Consider the following 13,369-nt stretch of genomic DNA (forward strand, 5'->3'; position numbering starts at 1 on the left):
TTCCCATCCTTGACGTCGCCCTGCGCCAATGAGCAGTTTTGATAGGAATGAATGGGCGCCATGTTTTAATACGCTGTCCTTTTCTTTGTTGGCCCCGCGGCGTTAAGCGGTACCGTCCTTTAGGACTGCAGTGGCGCCGCTCGTCCGGCCGGCGGCGCTGTTGGCCCCGCGGCGTTAAGCGGTACCGTCCTTTAGGACTGCAGTGGCGCCGCTCGTCCGACCGGCGGCGCTGTTGGCCCCGCGGCGTTAAGTTGGGGGCAGGGCGGGAGCAGGAGGACCGCCTCCTCTCTCCTCTCAGAGAACAACCGGAGCAGCACCGAGCGGGCGGACGACGACACAGTTGCTGGTAATTTGTTTTGTTTCTCGAAATGTTTTTCCAGTCTGCCCTCATCCGTACACCGACTAACGCCGCGGACCGGTGTCTCACCCCCGGGGGGGTCGGGTCCGGGGCCGGGTGTGCCCGGCCGCGGGGGGCCGCGCTCCGCCGGGCCCGCGGCCGCGGCTCCGCCATGTCGTGTTTTGTGTTAGCTCGGCGTTAGCTTAGCCGTAGCGCTAACGTGCTAGCTCGACCCGAGCCCGTCCGCCGCTTTCATTCGGCCATTACAAATAAAATAATAGTAAAAAAGTTTACCTGCGTGGGCGAATTGAGCAGTAATGTATTTTACAGCAGTGACCTGACGCTTGCGTGTAGCCCACTTCGCTCCGTGTTCGCTCCATTGGCGCAAAGACTAACCGCAAGATGGCTAATCTGGAGCTAGCCCCCGTTAGCCCCCGCTAGCACAGCGTCCATAGCAGCGGCAGACCGCCGGCGTGGCTCCAGGACCGCTCCGTAGCTCGGTGCTCTCTGAGCCGTGGTTCCAGAGCAGGAAGCCCGCTCACTTATTTTACTCTCCTGAAGAATTGAGGAGGAAACAACCAGTTTGAGTCCTGGAGGTCTTGTTGGGCCGACTATCGTTTTACGACGAGTTCCCGTTTCAGGAAATGTTGGTTAACTTTATTCACGCTAAAAATGCACTCATACGACGTGGTACTGAATCTTTTAGGATTTAATTGTTTGTTCTGATGGTTATTATTCACTAATTTCTCTCTCTCCCCCCCACCCCCACCCACACCCCCCATCTCTCATACGCTCGTTGGGAACGACAAGCTATTTGAAAACGTAATAATGGGAGGTATGTATCAACACGAGTTTTTTTTTAAAATTTCTTCAACAAAATGGTCATGGCACGATAAACACGTTAAGTGGAATAGCTATTTTTCCTCTTGTAGACTAACCATCATGCACAACCTGTGTCTTCCTCAGACCCATCTCTTCGCGACTGCCCCCTTGACTGTAAAGTGTACGTTGGAAACCTGGGCAACAACGGAAACAAGACGGAGCTGGAGCGGTCCTTTGGCTACTACGGCCCCCTCCGCAGCGTCTGGGTGGCCAGGAACCCCCCCGGCTTCGCGTTTGTGGAGTTTGAGGATCCCAGAGACGCCACCGACGCTGTCAGAGAACTAGACGGAAGGTACGAATCCACGAGGAGCTGTCGCTGTAAGCCTGCGCGCGCCCGCTCCCCGCTGACCGTGTTGTGTTTCAGGACCATGTGCGGCTGCAGAGTCCGCGTCGAGCTGTCCAACGGGGAGAAGCGCTCCAGGAGCCGTGGACCGCCGCCGTCTTGGAGCCGCCGTCCGCGGGATGACAACCGGCGGCGCAGTCCGCCCGTGCGGCGCAGGTAGAGTGCTCCCCGCCCGAAGTGCACGCTAATACTTGTCCCATGTTGTCACGTACCGAGATGTGCCGCGGTGCCCTACTGCTCATCCCTCCATGGTAGCCCGTCTGAACACAAGACCGGCTGTTTTGAGTCCGCTGACTTCCACCTGCGGGTAAAAACTGTATTGATTTGTTTTTCAGAGTCTGCGTTGTCATAGATCTGGTTGCCACAAAACATTCAGTAATGTCTGGATAAAAAAAGATTACAAATGGACTAAAATCAGACTTATTTGTAATTACCTTATGAGTGATACTTGTATAACCAGTAAGCTATCAATGTTTTTCACATTGATAACATTTTGTTTCGGGGCCATTTTAAAGGGGCAGTGTTTAGGTTTAAGTGTCGTCTAGCAGGGTGGTGGCAGAGTTCAACCCACTGAATACCCCCTAACCTCTCTCCAATGACCTAAGTCAAGCTAGGGCTGCCTGTTAATGGCCAGTAGCACAGCGTCGGGTCGTCATGGGGATTCATACTCTTAAATTAAAACGGCGTCCTCTAGAGCGTTGATCCGTTCTGGTCTAGTGCAGACGCATGCGTGCTCTGTGGAGACGACCCGTTTCCTATGTAGCTGTAAAGGGCTAATTCTAAGATAATGAAGACGATACGATTCTGACTTGAACGGATTCTATACTAATTAAACATACTCTTATTTCTGCCAAGCCCATTCCACTAGATGGCACTTAATTCTACAGCGTGCACTTTAAAGGCCGACTAAAAGATTAGTGTGATGTCAATGCTGTAACCAGCATTTTCAAATGGCAAAAAATGTAACGGCAAAGATGAGCCTTTAAAACCAACAATAAGCTATTGAAAAGGCAACCTGAGGCAATTGTATTATTGGCATGAGGTAACCTTAATATTTACTTTTCTACACATGTACATTTTGTTCTCAGTTCAGCTGCCATCTATATTAATAAAACTGAACCCCATTGCAGAGTCACCACCACGCTTCTCACCACCCCCTGAGTCAGTCAACTAGTCCTCTTTCAGCATCATGTGACTGCTGACCACCGTCTCCCAGTCAGCTTGGCTGGTGTTTTCACCTGAGCCAGGCGCACCGCCCGTCGTCAGGTTCCGCCAACCTTATGGTTCCTGAGCATGCGGTTCCCAGCAGCATCTCCTCCTCCTTCCTCCAACCTTTACTCAGTCAACAGCGGCCCACCACACATTATCGACCAATCGGCATCTTTATTTTTTTTGTCCTATACCGAATACTTCTACCTACGGGAACAGCCCTTGGCTTGCACTCCCCAAAAGGCAGGGACAATCTCCAGCTATCCCCTCAACAACCAACCCAGCACTTCATATCGCCAACATTCGCATCACGTGGCAAAGCCTCTGCAATTCCACCTCCCTCACCTTCAGTCTGGCCTCCTTGCGTCATTTCTATCTTGTCCAAATCCCCCCAAAAATAGTAAGTTGCTTTTATCCTGCTCTTTGTAGTTCTAATGGTTACAGGGGCTTTAAGACTGCTTGATCGATGGCCATCAGCAGTTATTTCATTTACGCTACAAAAAATGTTAGTCCTTTCCCATAGTTTAAAATGTAACAGCTTTTTTGTTAAAATGGGGCTACGGAAATGTTGTCCATCAATATTGAACCAGTCAGATTGAGTTTTTAAAAGATTTAGACTCTGCAGAATTCCGTGGCTGTTACTGGACCTATGACTGCAGTAGGTCTTTGAGTTAACCTGGGTGTGTCCCTTTTATCCTAACTTATAAAGGTGTACACTGCAGATGTTTGGAAAAGGTCCAGTATCTAAGTGAATTCTTTATGGAATTCAGATCTTAATGCATCTTGACAGGTGAGATTTGTTACCAAAGCGCTGATTGTCAGACGCTAATGCCCTGATAATGACGCCCACCTGCTCCCTCTGTTAGATAACCTGGTTCCACCGGTTGTTAAAAAGAAGGAATAAGAAACGTTATGCATTGCAGTCAAGATGCAGCAGTCGCAACTTTTTAATTTGGGAGCCCCCTTTTCTTTCTCAGACATCCAGAGGTTTTTCCGTGTAGCGCGACGCCGCATAACGCCCAAATCTGTGTTTTCTCCTCTAACCTTCTACTTAGATCACCTAGGAGGAGGAGCTTCAGCCGCAGTCGCAGCAGGTAAGGACCGGACCTCACTGGGCACCTTTCTAACCCATCAGGAATGGAGATTAGGCACTTTTTTAGCTTCCATTCATAGGAAAATGGTTACCTTACTGTGCTTTCATCTTTCCTCAGGTCTGTGTCAAGAGACCGGCGCAGAGATAGGTCTCTATCCAGAGAAAGGAACCATAAGCCCTCAAGATCATTCTCACGCTCTAGGAGGTGAGTTCTATTGCGGTGACTGGGATGGATGCCGCGGCCAAGGATTTTATAATCATTGTATGTTTTCTTGTTTTCAGTCGCTCCAGGTCGAATGACAGGAAGTAAAAGGACGACAGAAAGACTTGAGCTTCTTTGATCTTGTGGTTAGGATTCAACTTTTTATACAGGCTTTTTTTTTTTATTCATTTTATTGGTCACTTCATGTTGTCCTCTGTGGACAAACTATCCAATTAACAATCTGTTTAAATTTGCTTTTTCAACTTCAGGATTTTTTTTTTTTTCTTCAACATTTAAGTGTTGATTATAAATACCTTAACAAGTGAGAACCATTGTTTTTTTTGTTGCTCATTCATTGAAAAAACGAAGTTATTACTGTCTTTCCCCGCATGTAGAGATGTCATCTTGGGATTTCACTTTCCATGGTCAGCCCTTGTTTTTGTTTGCATTAGTTTAACTGATCGAATTAAAGGTTATTTGATGTTTTTAATTTGTTTCTTGGTATCTTTTACTGATGGTTGCCTCTGAATTACCAATAAGGTTTGTGTAGAATTATTTTCATGCATCTTAAATTTGGAATTCCACAAGCAGCAAAACCCTGAATCCTTCAGTACGGAATTGACCCACTTGCCGGCTGCATCCACTAGAGGGCACCAACGTCACTTATTTCTGTTGGAAGTTGTCTGTTTATTCAGTTTTGTAATTACTCAATCATTTAATCAAAAACATTGATCCAAACTGCTTTTGCTAGCCTATTCCATGACGTTTAAGATGTGGTCTTGATGGAATTGCTCAGTTCAATAAAAGTTTAATTCAGTTGGAAATAACTTGTGTCCTTCATAAACTTAATTTAGACTTAATCTAGTTTCCTGAAAATGCAGGGAGAAAAAATACGGATGGTGTCATGTCTGAACCACACAGGAAATTGATGGGCGCACTTGCAAGATACTTCCTTATGTCGATGCACTGCTGAAGTGACATTGCGAAGTTAGGTCAGTGCTGTTGACTTAACGCCATGAGCCTTTGAACATTGGTGTTGGTAAGTTATCTTATCTTAATTAGCTACAACCTCAATATTATTAACTTGTGATTAAACCCAACAATATCTGGAAGTCTAGAGTTGGGTCTATCCAGATGTTTTGCATTAGTGAGTAGTTTTTGAAAGCATCAATTAAATGGGTCAATCTCGCGCGGCTAATTGTGTACTTCAAATGACTGTTTAGGTAAGAAGAAATGTAATGTCGAATCAGAGATCGAAGAAAGTCCGGATGGGTTCATCCCGTCGACGAGTAGACAGAACTTCATTATTGGCGCATGACGCGAGACCAGAAAACCCAACGGACCGTAGCTCCAGACAGGTAGACACGGACTCGGTTAATCCCATTTCTGAAACACTGCATGAAACAAGCGAGGACTTGGGTGAAAAATGTGGAAGCTTGATCCAGCATCCACCAACCACGTTTGAGATTGACGCGCAGTCCCGGAGTGTTTCACCAAAACCCCCTAAACTTCAAAAAGAGGACATGTCGGGAAATAACAGAACTGAGAATGTAGGAGTGAGTGCGTCAAATGACTATACCAGGGAACAGTGTAGAGAATTAAGTGATAATAAAACTCCGTTACAAATGGGGATGTTGCCTGATGAAAGCTGCCAAAAAACAACGCTGCAAATGTCAAAACCGGGTGATGACGACATTGCTGCAGAAGTCGGTCAGTGCAGTGGAGATCTCTGGCTCAACAGCGCTCTGTGTTCATCTCCTGGTCAGCCCCTCACAGACCAACTCTCCGATAGTCCACAGCAATTATCAGACAGTATAATACATAAAGAACAAGAAAGGGAATTTAGAAATGAGGATTCCAATAATTTGGCCGTCTCCTTCTCACCAGGAACTATTGCTGAAAGTCAGGAACACTTATTTCAGGTTGATGGTATTTGTGGTGATTTGCCATCTCTAATGAAGGAAGAGCACGAGGTGAACGATGACGTGAACCCATTGTTAAAACAGTCTGAACATCCAATTCAATCTGTGGTGTGTCCGTTACTCATTCAAGTACCCAGCCAAGAAGAGGCTGAAGAAGCGCAGATGACTTATACCACACCCGACTCACAGGATGCTACAGGCAGTTCTGCTGTAGAAAGCCAACCCCTTCTCACCATGCCATACACTTTAAACCCCGGCAACAACCAGGAAATGACTGTACAGGATAATCTAGAAAACACAGAACGTGATCACATATTTGATTTGAGTGAGCAAGGACACAACATGAAGGAAAAATCCTTCAGTAAAGTATGTGACTCTGAACAGAACAGCGATGGTACAGCGGGAGATGGTTCAGCTTTAGATAAAGATGTCAAACAGACTGAGGTGGCATCCAACCAAGAGCAGGACGGGGATTCAGAAATGAAATCCTCCAGGAAAAAGAGAAGGATGGGTTCCAGTCGCAGGCTTGGTAATCAGGTTAGAGGGGGAGGTGGAGACCACTCAGGACAAATAGTAGAATCAGAGTTTTCTGCCGATCTTAACAAAACCAATACGTCTTTTGAAACAGAGTTGGAAGTTGAGGTGAAATGTGACTCAGAGTCACTCGAGGGGGGAACACTTGGAACTTCCACAGACAAAGCCGATTGTCTTTTGTTCATACCCCCTCAATCAGAAGAGATCGAGGAAACAGGGAGCGAGGACACAACAGATAGAGCGCACAAAGAAATATATACAGGGGCTAATATCCACTGGGCCCCAGACGTTCCCCTTGGTGGCGTAGATGACAGAAAAGAGGATGAATCTGAGGAAAAGGGGGAAATTGTAGAAAAGATGGAAGTGATTCAAATCCCACCGTCCCAAACCATGGCAGAAGAAAACAACCAGGAAACCTCTGGAAACATGTCCCGTCCATACGATGAGGAAGACCTGTGCAGGGCTGCTGCTGAGCCACAGGACAAAGACATCAGGCCAACAGGTGCAGTATTTGATTTGAGTGAGCCAGAACACGATGTAAAAGAAAAAACCTGCAGCCAAGTATGTGAATCTGAAGGCCAAGTAAGTAATAAGCCATGGGAATTAATTGAAGACACTGCACCAGAGGAAGGAGAAGGGCAGCCTGTAAAAGTTGTGGCTCTGCAGTCAGAATACTCCTCAGCTTCTGCTGATGACGAGAATCATCACACATTTCTGACTAGAAGTGGAAATATTTCCTTCAACGATGGGACAGTTGATAACCCCACAAAACAACCAATTGCAGAATTAATTGAACCAGAAAAGAATCAAAGTGGAAGTGAGAAAAAGGTCACTCTGGATTCAACAATAGAATTGAAAGATATATGCAATAATGACTCCAATGTAACATCTGAGTTTAACCCACAGTCTGAAGATGTTGCGCCTACTTCAAGCAATGTCACTCTAAGTGATAGTCACAGTATTGATGACTTTCCCGTAGAGAGCCGTCTATCAGTTAACATGACAGAGATAAATCCTTTGGCCACACTTCCTCAACATGTTCCCTCGTCTGGAGAGGAACAATGTAACGCAGTAGAAATGTCTGCCCCCACTTCATCACCACTACAGGACGATAGTGCACAAGTTGGAGCGCAAACGAGCACAGGGTTATCACATTCATTAGGAAGAACGGAACCTGGCTTCAATAAGAGTTATCTTGAAAATGAAAACCAAAACCCTGTAGAGATGCCAGAGGTAGATGGTTCAGCTTTAGATAAAGATGCCAAACGGACTGAGGTGGCATCCAACCAAGAGCAGGACGGGGATTCAGAAATGAAATCCTCCAGGAAAAAGAGAAGGATGGGTTCCAGTCGCAGGCTTGGTAATCAGGTTAGAGGGGGAGGTGGAGATCCGTCAGGACAAATAGTAGAATCAGAGTTTTCTGCAGATCTTAACAAAACCAACACGTCTTTTGAAACAGAGTTGGAAGTTGAGGTGAAATGTGACTCAGAGTCACTCGAGGGGGGAACACTTGGAACTTCCACAGACAAAGCCGATTGTCTTTTGTTCATACCCCCTCAATCAGAAGAGATCAAGGAAACAGGGAGCGAGGACACAACAGATAGAGCGCACAAAGAAATATATACAGGGGCTAATATCCACTGGGCCCCAGACGTTCCCCTTGGTGGCGTAGATGGCAGAAAAGAGGATGAATCTGAGGAAAAGGGGGAAATTGTAGAAAAGATGGAAGTGATTCAAATCCCACCGTCCCAAACCATGGCAGAAGAAAACAACCAGGAAACCTCTGGAAACATGTCCCGTCCATACGATGAGGAAGACCTGTGCAGGGCTGCTGCTGAGCCACAGGACAAAGACATCAGGCCAACAGGTGTGTGTTTCCCCATGCTTGTCCAGAACTCTTATTCAAAGGAGAATACTCCTCACAGCCTGGACATTAACAGCTCAATCCTGTTTGCTCCAGTTTCTGATATCAGGGATAATGATGACAAGATGGACACTGCAGCCGAACATCCAACTGCACATTCGTCAAATTTAGATCAAATTAGCGGCCAAGGGAATCAAGGGTCCCTCCCACCTGTTAAAGACCATGACGAACATATTTTGAGGAGAAGAAAGATGGGTTCATCTCGCTGGACTAAAGGAAGTGCAACAGGGTCACAAAAAGGCTCAGACGAAGCCCCCACAACAGACAACAAAGAGAGGGGAAAAGATGCCGCGTTATCGGAGAGCATTCCGGAGGAGGATCCCCAAAAATCGATTCCTGAAGATAACGAAGGAGCTGAGAAGGTCGATGAGGAGGAACCAAACCAGATAGCCGGTGATACGCACCAGTCAATGAATGAAGCTCCAACTTCTGTGAGGAGAAAGCTGGGCTCCAACAATATGACCGGCAGAATGACACTGATAACAGAGAACAGTGAGCTCTCAGGAGATAGGAAGACATTCAAAGATGAGCTCAAAATGAAAGTAAACAAGGATAATGAGACAGAGCAGAATGGAGAGAGAAGTTCTGAGACCGGTGTAAAACCAGTGAACACAACCTTAAGTTCTCTCCCTATCGACGCACACGTTGAGGCTAGAAGAAGGAAGTTAGGTTCTCAACGGAAGTCAAGGGGACAGCAGCACCATGACTATCCACCTGAGAGTAGAGACCATGGAGCCTTTGGAGGTCACCCGCAGCCTACAGAACGACCAAGGTCAAGGTCAGGTCATGCTCTATATCTTTCTATAATTATGCATATTGCACTTTGTCAATAGTTTATTACACTCCTTAGAAGGAGATACAGACTCAGAATAGAATAACAGAATGCAAAAATTAACATTCTGTTGTTGTTTTCAGTCGGCTGATAATTGGTAATGCAACCCCTGCCTCTGGTAAGTAAAACCTAAATATTGAATGGCTGCAATTTTAATCTTGAGTCCCATCATACAATGGAACGAGAGGGTCCCTTTTCTGCAGATACCAACTGCTTCAATGTGGTGATGGTTGGGAGCAGCAGTGTTGGCAAGACCTCATTCATGAAAAGGATTCAAAGCGGGTCGTTTTCTCCCGGTTTCTGCGCCTCGATTGGTAAGCTTGACGTTGGGTGTGTTATTAACTATTACCATGCTGACCTAAGAGTTCCATGATTCTGAAGTGTACTAATGTACGTTCCTTGTTTTCCTTCTAGGCATTGATACATGCGTTCATGCATTACCAGTGGATGGGAGGGAAGTGAAGCTTCAGTTTTGGGATACAGCAGGACAGGAACGGTACATCACTTTGGAACTACCCAACACCTCACCTCAGAGAAACATGCTAGTCTCTTCACATTTTCCCAAACCCTACAAAAGAAGTGCTAAGCTAAAGTGGGCTTGCCTCAGGAGTCTAACTGGATTATAGCCATAGGCAAATTCACTAAAAAAAAATGTCTTGCAGTTTTATTAAGAAAAAACATTGTTGATAATGTGAATTGAATAATGTTAATGATTATTGAATAAATCTATGCTAGAATGTTCTCTAAAATACTGTTACATTGTTTGTTGTCCTTAAAAGGTTTCGCAGCATCTCGAAACAGGTCTTTCATAAAGGCCAAGCGTTCCTGTTGATGTATGACATCACTTCCTCCGCGAGTTTCACTGACGTCCGATACTGGATCAGCTGCATACAGGTACGACTCTCACGCTTCATACGGCCTCAGTGCCAAGGTGGCGTAAGGATAGTCTGTGTTGGCCTTTAGTTGTGCATCAGTGAAAAATGAAATAAAGGTTAGAACTAAACTAAAATATGTATTATAAGTGTGGTTGCAAAGCAATCCACACTATAGTTGTGTGTGGTATTATGTGTCGAGCAGCGTATGTGCTGGCACCTATTGTTGGGTTCAGTAGGAGGCCAGTCCTGCATCCTGTTGTTAGTGTTAGTTTTAATATTATTCTTCTGCCACAAACAGCTAACAAGCCACAACCACCCGCTCACTCTGAGTGACTCTTCGTCCACACGTCTCCTCGTGATGAACAGATCTGCCTCAAGAACTATGATAGCCGTCAGGACATATCTAGGCCATTTTGAATTAAAAGTTTTTCAGGACAAAATTAATTAAACCAGATGAATTCAGGTTTTTCCTCAATTGGGGCGTGGCATTTAAACGACATTGCTTGTGACATAAATGACCACAGTTCCTCGCTCTAACAACTGCTGATCCCTTTGACCTGCGGTCATTCAACCTTGCATGCGTATGACCGGACCTTAGCCGAGGCTGCTCATCTTAATCAGCTCTATGAAGACAGAGGTCCTAATGAGTAGCATTCAAATCAAATTGCAAAATGCTTTAGAATGGGCAGATCATTCCTGGAAAATACATTCCCTTTATTGTACAGATGACAAGTCGAATGGAAGGCAAAGTCTTAAATAAGTTGTGCCCTTTGCAGGAGACTGCTGGAAAAGAGGTCATAATGTTGTTGCTTGGTAACAAAAGTGATTGTGCAGAACGGCAGGTCACCGCGTCTGAGGGAGAGCTCCTGGCTAAGGTACAGCGACGACTTTAACATCTGTATAAACCGTCAGCGTGTAAACAGACATGGAACGTGTTAACCCTGCTGTACGTTATGCCTTCCTTGAAATCAGATTCGTCCCAAAGATTCATGTCAAAGAGTATGATTTTTCAAACATGCATTGATGCAATTGAATTGCATCAATTGCTAAATCAAGTGCAATAATGTGAATCAGCCCCTGTGTAGAAATGTTGACCTTCTTTAGGATGTGTCTATTCCATTGTGTTCAAATGTAAGTTCAATGCATTCAATTTCCTCCTTACAGGAACATAATATTGATTTCACTGAGTGCAGCGCTGCCACTGGTGAACACATCGTCTCCAGCATTGAATCCCTCGCAAGGTGAGGTTTGATTTTGTTCTTCAGTTTAACCCGCAGCCCAACATCTTCAGACATACAGCGTGGCTTCATTTTTGGGCTGTCACTAATAGTTTTGTACTTCTCTGGAAATGCCAGGAAGCTGACTGAGAACTACAAAATAGAGGAACACGTTATTTTGCGACAACAACAACAACAACCACAGAACAGGAGATGCTGCTGAGGAAGCCACGATGAGCATCCTGCGGCCGCAACACGTTTAACCCTGTTTATGGACTCCAGTTCCAACATACAGTCCTAAACTAACAAGTAATATACATTTAATGGTAATCTTTCCTCTTATACATGTTCAAAATGACCTTTTGTGGGACATGCATTTAGCTCAATATGTGTAGTTGTATTTTATTTTAAATAATCACTTTAAGGGGAAATCAATGGGATGTTAGGGGGAACATAATTACAGTAATTTACCTAAAGGTCATTCTCAGATTGAGTTTTATCTTTTGGCTTGCCATTGCAATTGGCTGCAAATGAGACATTCATACTGTTGTAGCCCATAACCTTAGGACGCACGTACATTCTACATCGTGCAAATGGAGAATGTAAATGAGGAACAGTCTCCGTTCGAGAAAAGGGTCCATTTCATCTCCATCCTGCATGTTAACCGCCTGCCTGATAAGATATAACCTAACTCGGACTTCTCCTTTTGAGTTGTAACGAGGCCAGCTCTCCACTAGAGGGCAGCAGTGGGTCGAATCACTCTCCAGTGTGGCGCTAGTAGTTAATCAGAGCTTCCCAGTTTGGAATGCCATCCATCATGATTCTCATTCTAGTTATTCTCTTGGATTTACTTTTTTCCAACCCTTTATTTCCAACTTCAGTTTGAACCCATGTCCATGGCTCAACGCATTAGGATTGGTTTTTGACGTTAGTCCATTATGTTGAATGCTTCATTTATAACAGTTATGACAATGTAAGCATGTATGTAACTCACTGCTGAATATAAATAAATATGCATATATTCCAGGGCAAATGACCTTGTACGGATAATTGAATGGAAGTGATCCCTAGTCGATGTGAGGTGAGCGCCACCAGTCCGGGTCATACCGCCACACCTCAATACCACGTTCTGACCTGCTCTCCGGGATCCCTCGCTGTCCCACGTCCCCACGGGTCGCCTTGATGCAGCCGTGTTAAAGTGGGCGGAGCGAAACCCCATGAGGGCAGGATATTGGACCACTAGTTGAGAATGTGATCATCCGTTGTGAGCGGTGCCCTGTGATATGTGATATAGGTGTGGACAGATCAATGTACCAGCCTGCCCAGTGGACTGCGGCCATAGGCTCATCTACACGTCGCCCACCTACTTAGAGGTTCCACTTTGAGTGGCTCATCACACCTTGGTGTGTGAAATAGCGGCCCTTTAATGAGTAAAAGCAAAGTACTTCACTTTAAGATCAGGGGCCGTATTCACAAAGAATCTTAGGGCTAAAAGTAGCTCTGAAGTGGCGAATTTAGGAGAAACTCCTTAAAATAATGGGCGTGTCAGTCTTACATTTAGGACTCCTAATTATTATTATTTTTTTTGTATTTTAGGCCTCAAAGTAGCACCTAAGTCTAGGAGAGCTTAAAGGTCCTGGGGCCTCATGTACAAAGCTTGCTTACGCACAAAAAAGCTGCGTAAGCAACTTCTCACGCAAACGTTCGGATGTACAAAGACTGACTTGACGTGAGAAAGTGCGGTTCTCCACGCAAACTAAATGCCTGGCTTACGCACATTTCTGCTGCATTTTGTCAGTTGGCGGCACATAGAGGCAATGCAGCGCAACAACATTAAGCCTACGCGATCACGAGTCATGAAGTAATATTGCAATATGAGGCGAGTACAAAGTGGATTTGAACGTTGGAATGCGTGAACTTAAATGCGCTTCAATCATGCGTTATTGTTGTCGAGACGCATAATGTGACACTGTTGTTAGGCTAAACTTAATCAGACCCA

At 45.3% G+C, this 13,369-nt stretch overlaps 2 protein-coding genes across 2 annotated transcripts; both read left to right on the forward strand.

Annotated features, from left to right (window-relative positions):
• The first annotated feature begins 233 nt into the window (after positions 1–233).
• On the forward strand, positions 234–4,556 carry srsf3a (serine and arginine rich splicing factor 3a). Its single transcript, XM_084464362.1, has 7 exons — positions 234–346; positions 1,148–1,172; positions 1,304–1,511; positions 1,584–1,718; positions 3,827–3,865; positions 3,983–4,069; positions 4,147–4,556. Exons 2-7 carry the CDS (start codon positions 1,166–1,168, stop codon positions 4,172–4,174), a joined length of 504 nt encoding a protein of 167 aa, XP_084320488.1. The 5' UTR covers positions 234–346; positions 1,148–1,165; the 3' UTR covers positions 4,175–4,556.
• A 484-nt stretch (positions 4,557–5,040) lies between these two features.
• Positions 5,041–12,376, forward strand: rab44 (RAB44, member RAS oncogene family). The gene is made up of 9 exons (XM_084463881.1): positions 5,041–5,105; positions 5,290–9,224; positions 9,362–9,396; positions 9,482–9,592; positions 9,693–9,774; positions 10,058–10,172; positions 10,930–11,028; positions 11,318–11,394; positions 11,509–12,376. Exons 2-9 carry the CDS (start codon positions 5,305–5,307, stop codon positions 11,591–11,593), a joined length of 4,524 nt encoding a protein of 1,507 aa, XP_084320007.1. The 5' UTR covers positions 5,041–5,105; positions 5,290–5,304; the 3' UTR covers positions 11,594–12,376.
• The last annotated feature ends 993 nt before the right edge of the window (positions 12,377–13,369 follow it).

The sequence above is a fragment of the Micromesistius poutassou genome (genome assembly GCF_964030765.1).
Source record: "Micromesistius poutassou genome assembly, chromosome: 2".
NCBI classification, from domain to species: Eukaryota; Metazoa; Chordata; class Actinopteri; order Gadiformes; family Gadidae; genus Micromesistius; species Micromesistius poutassou.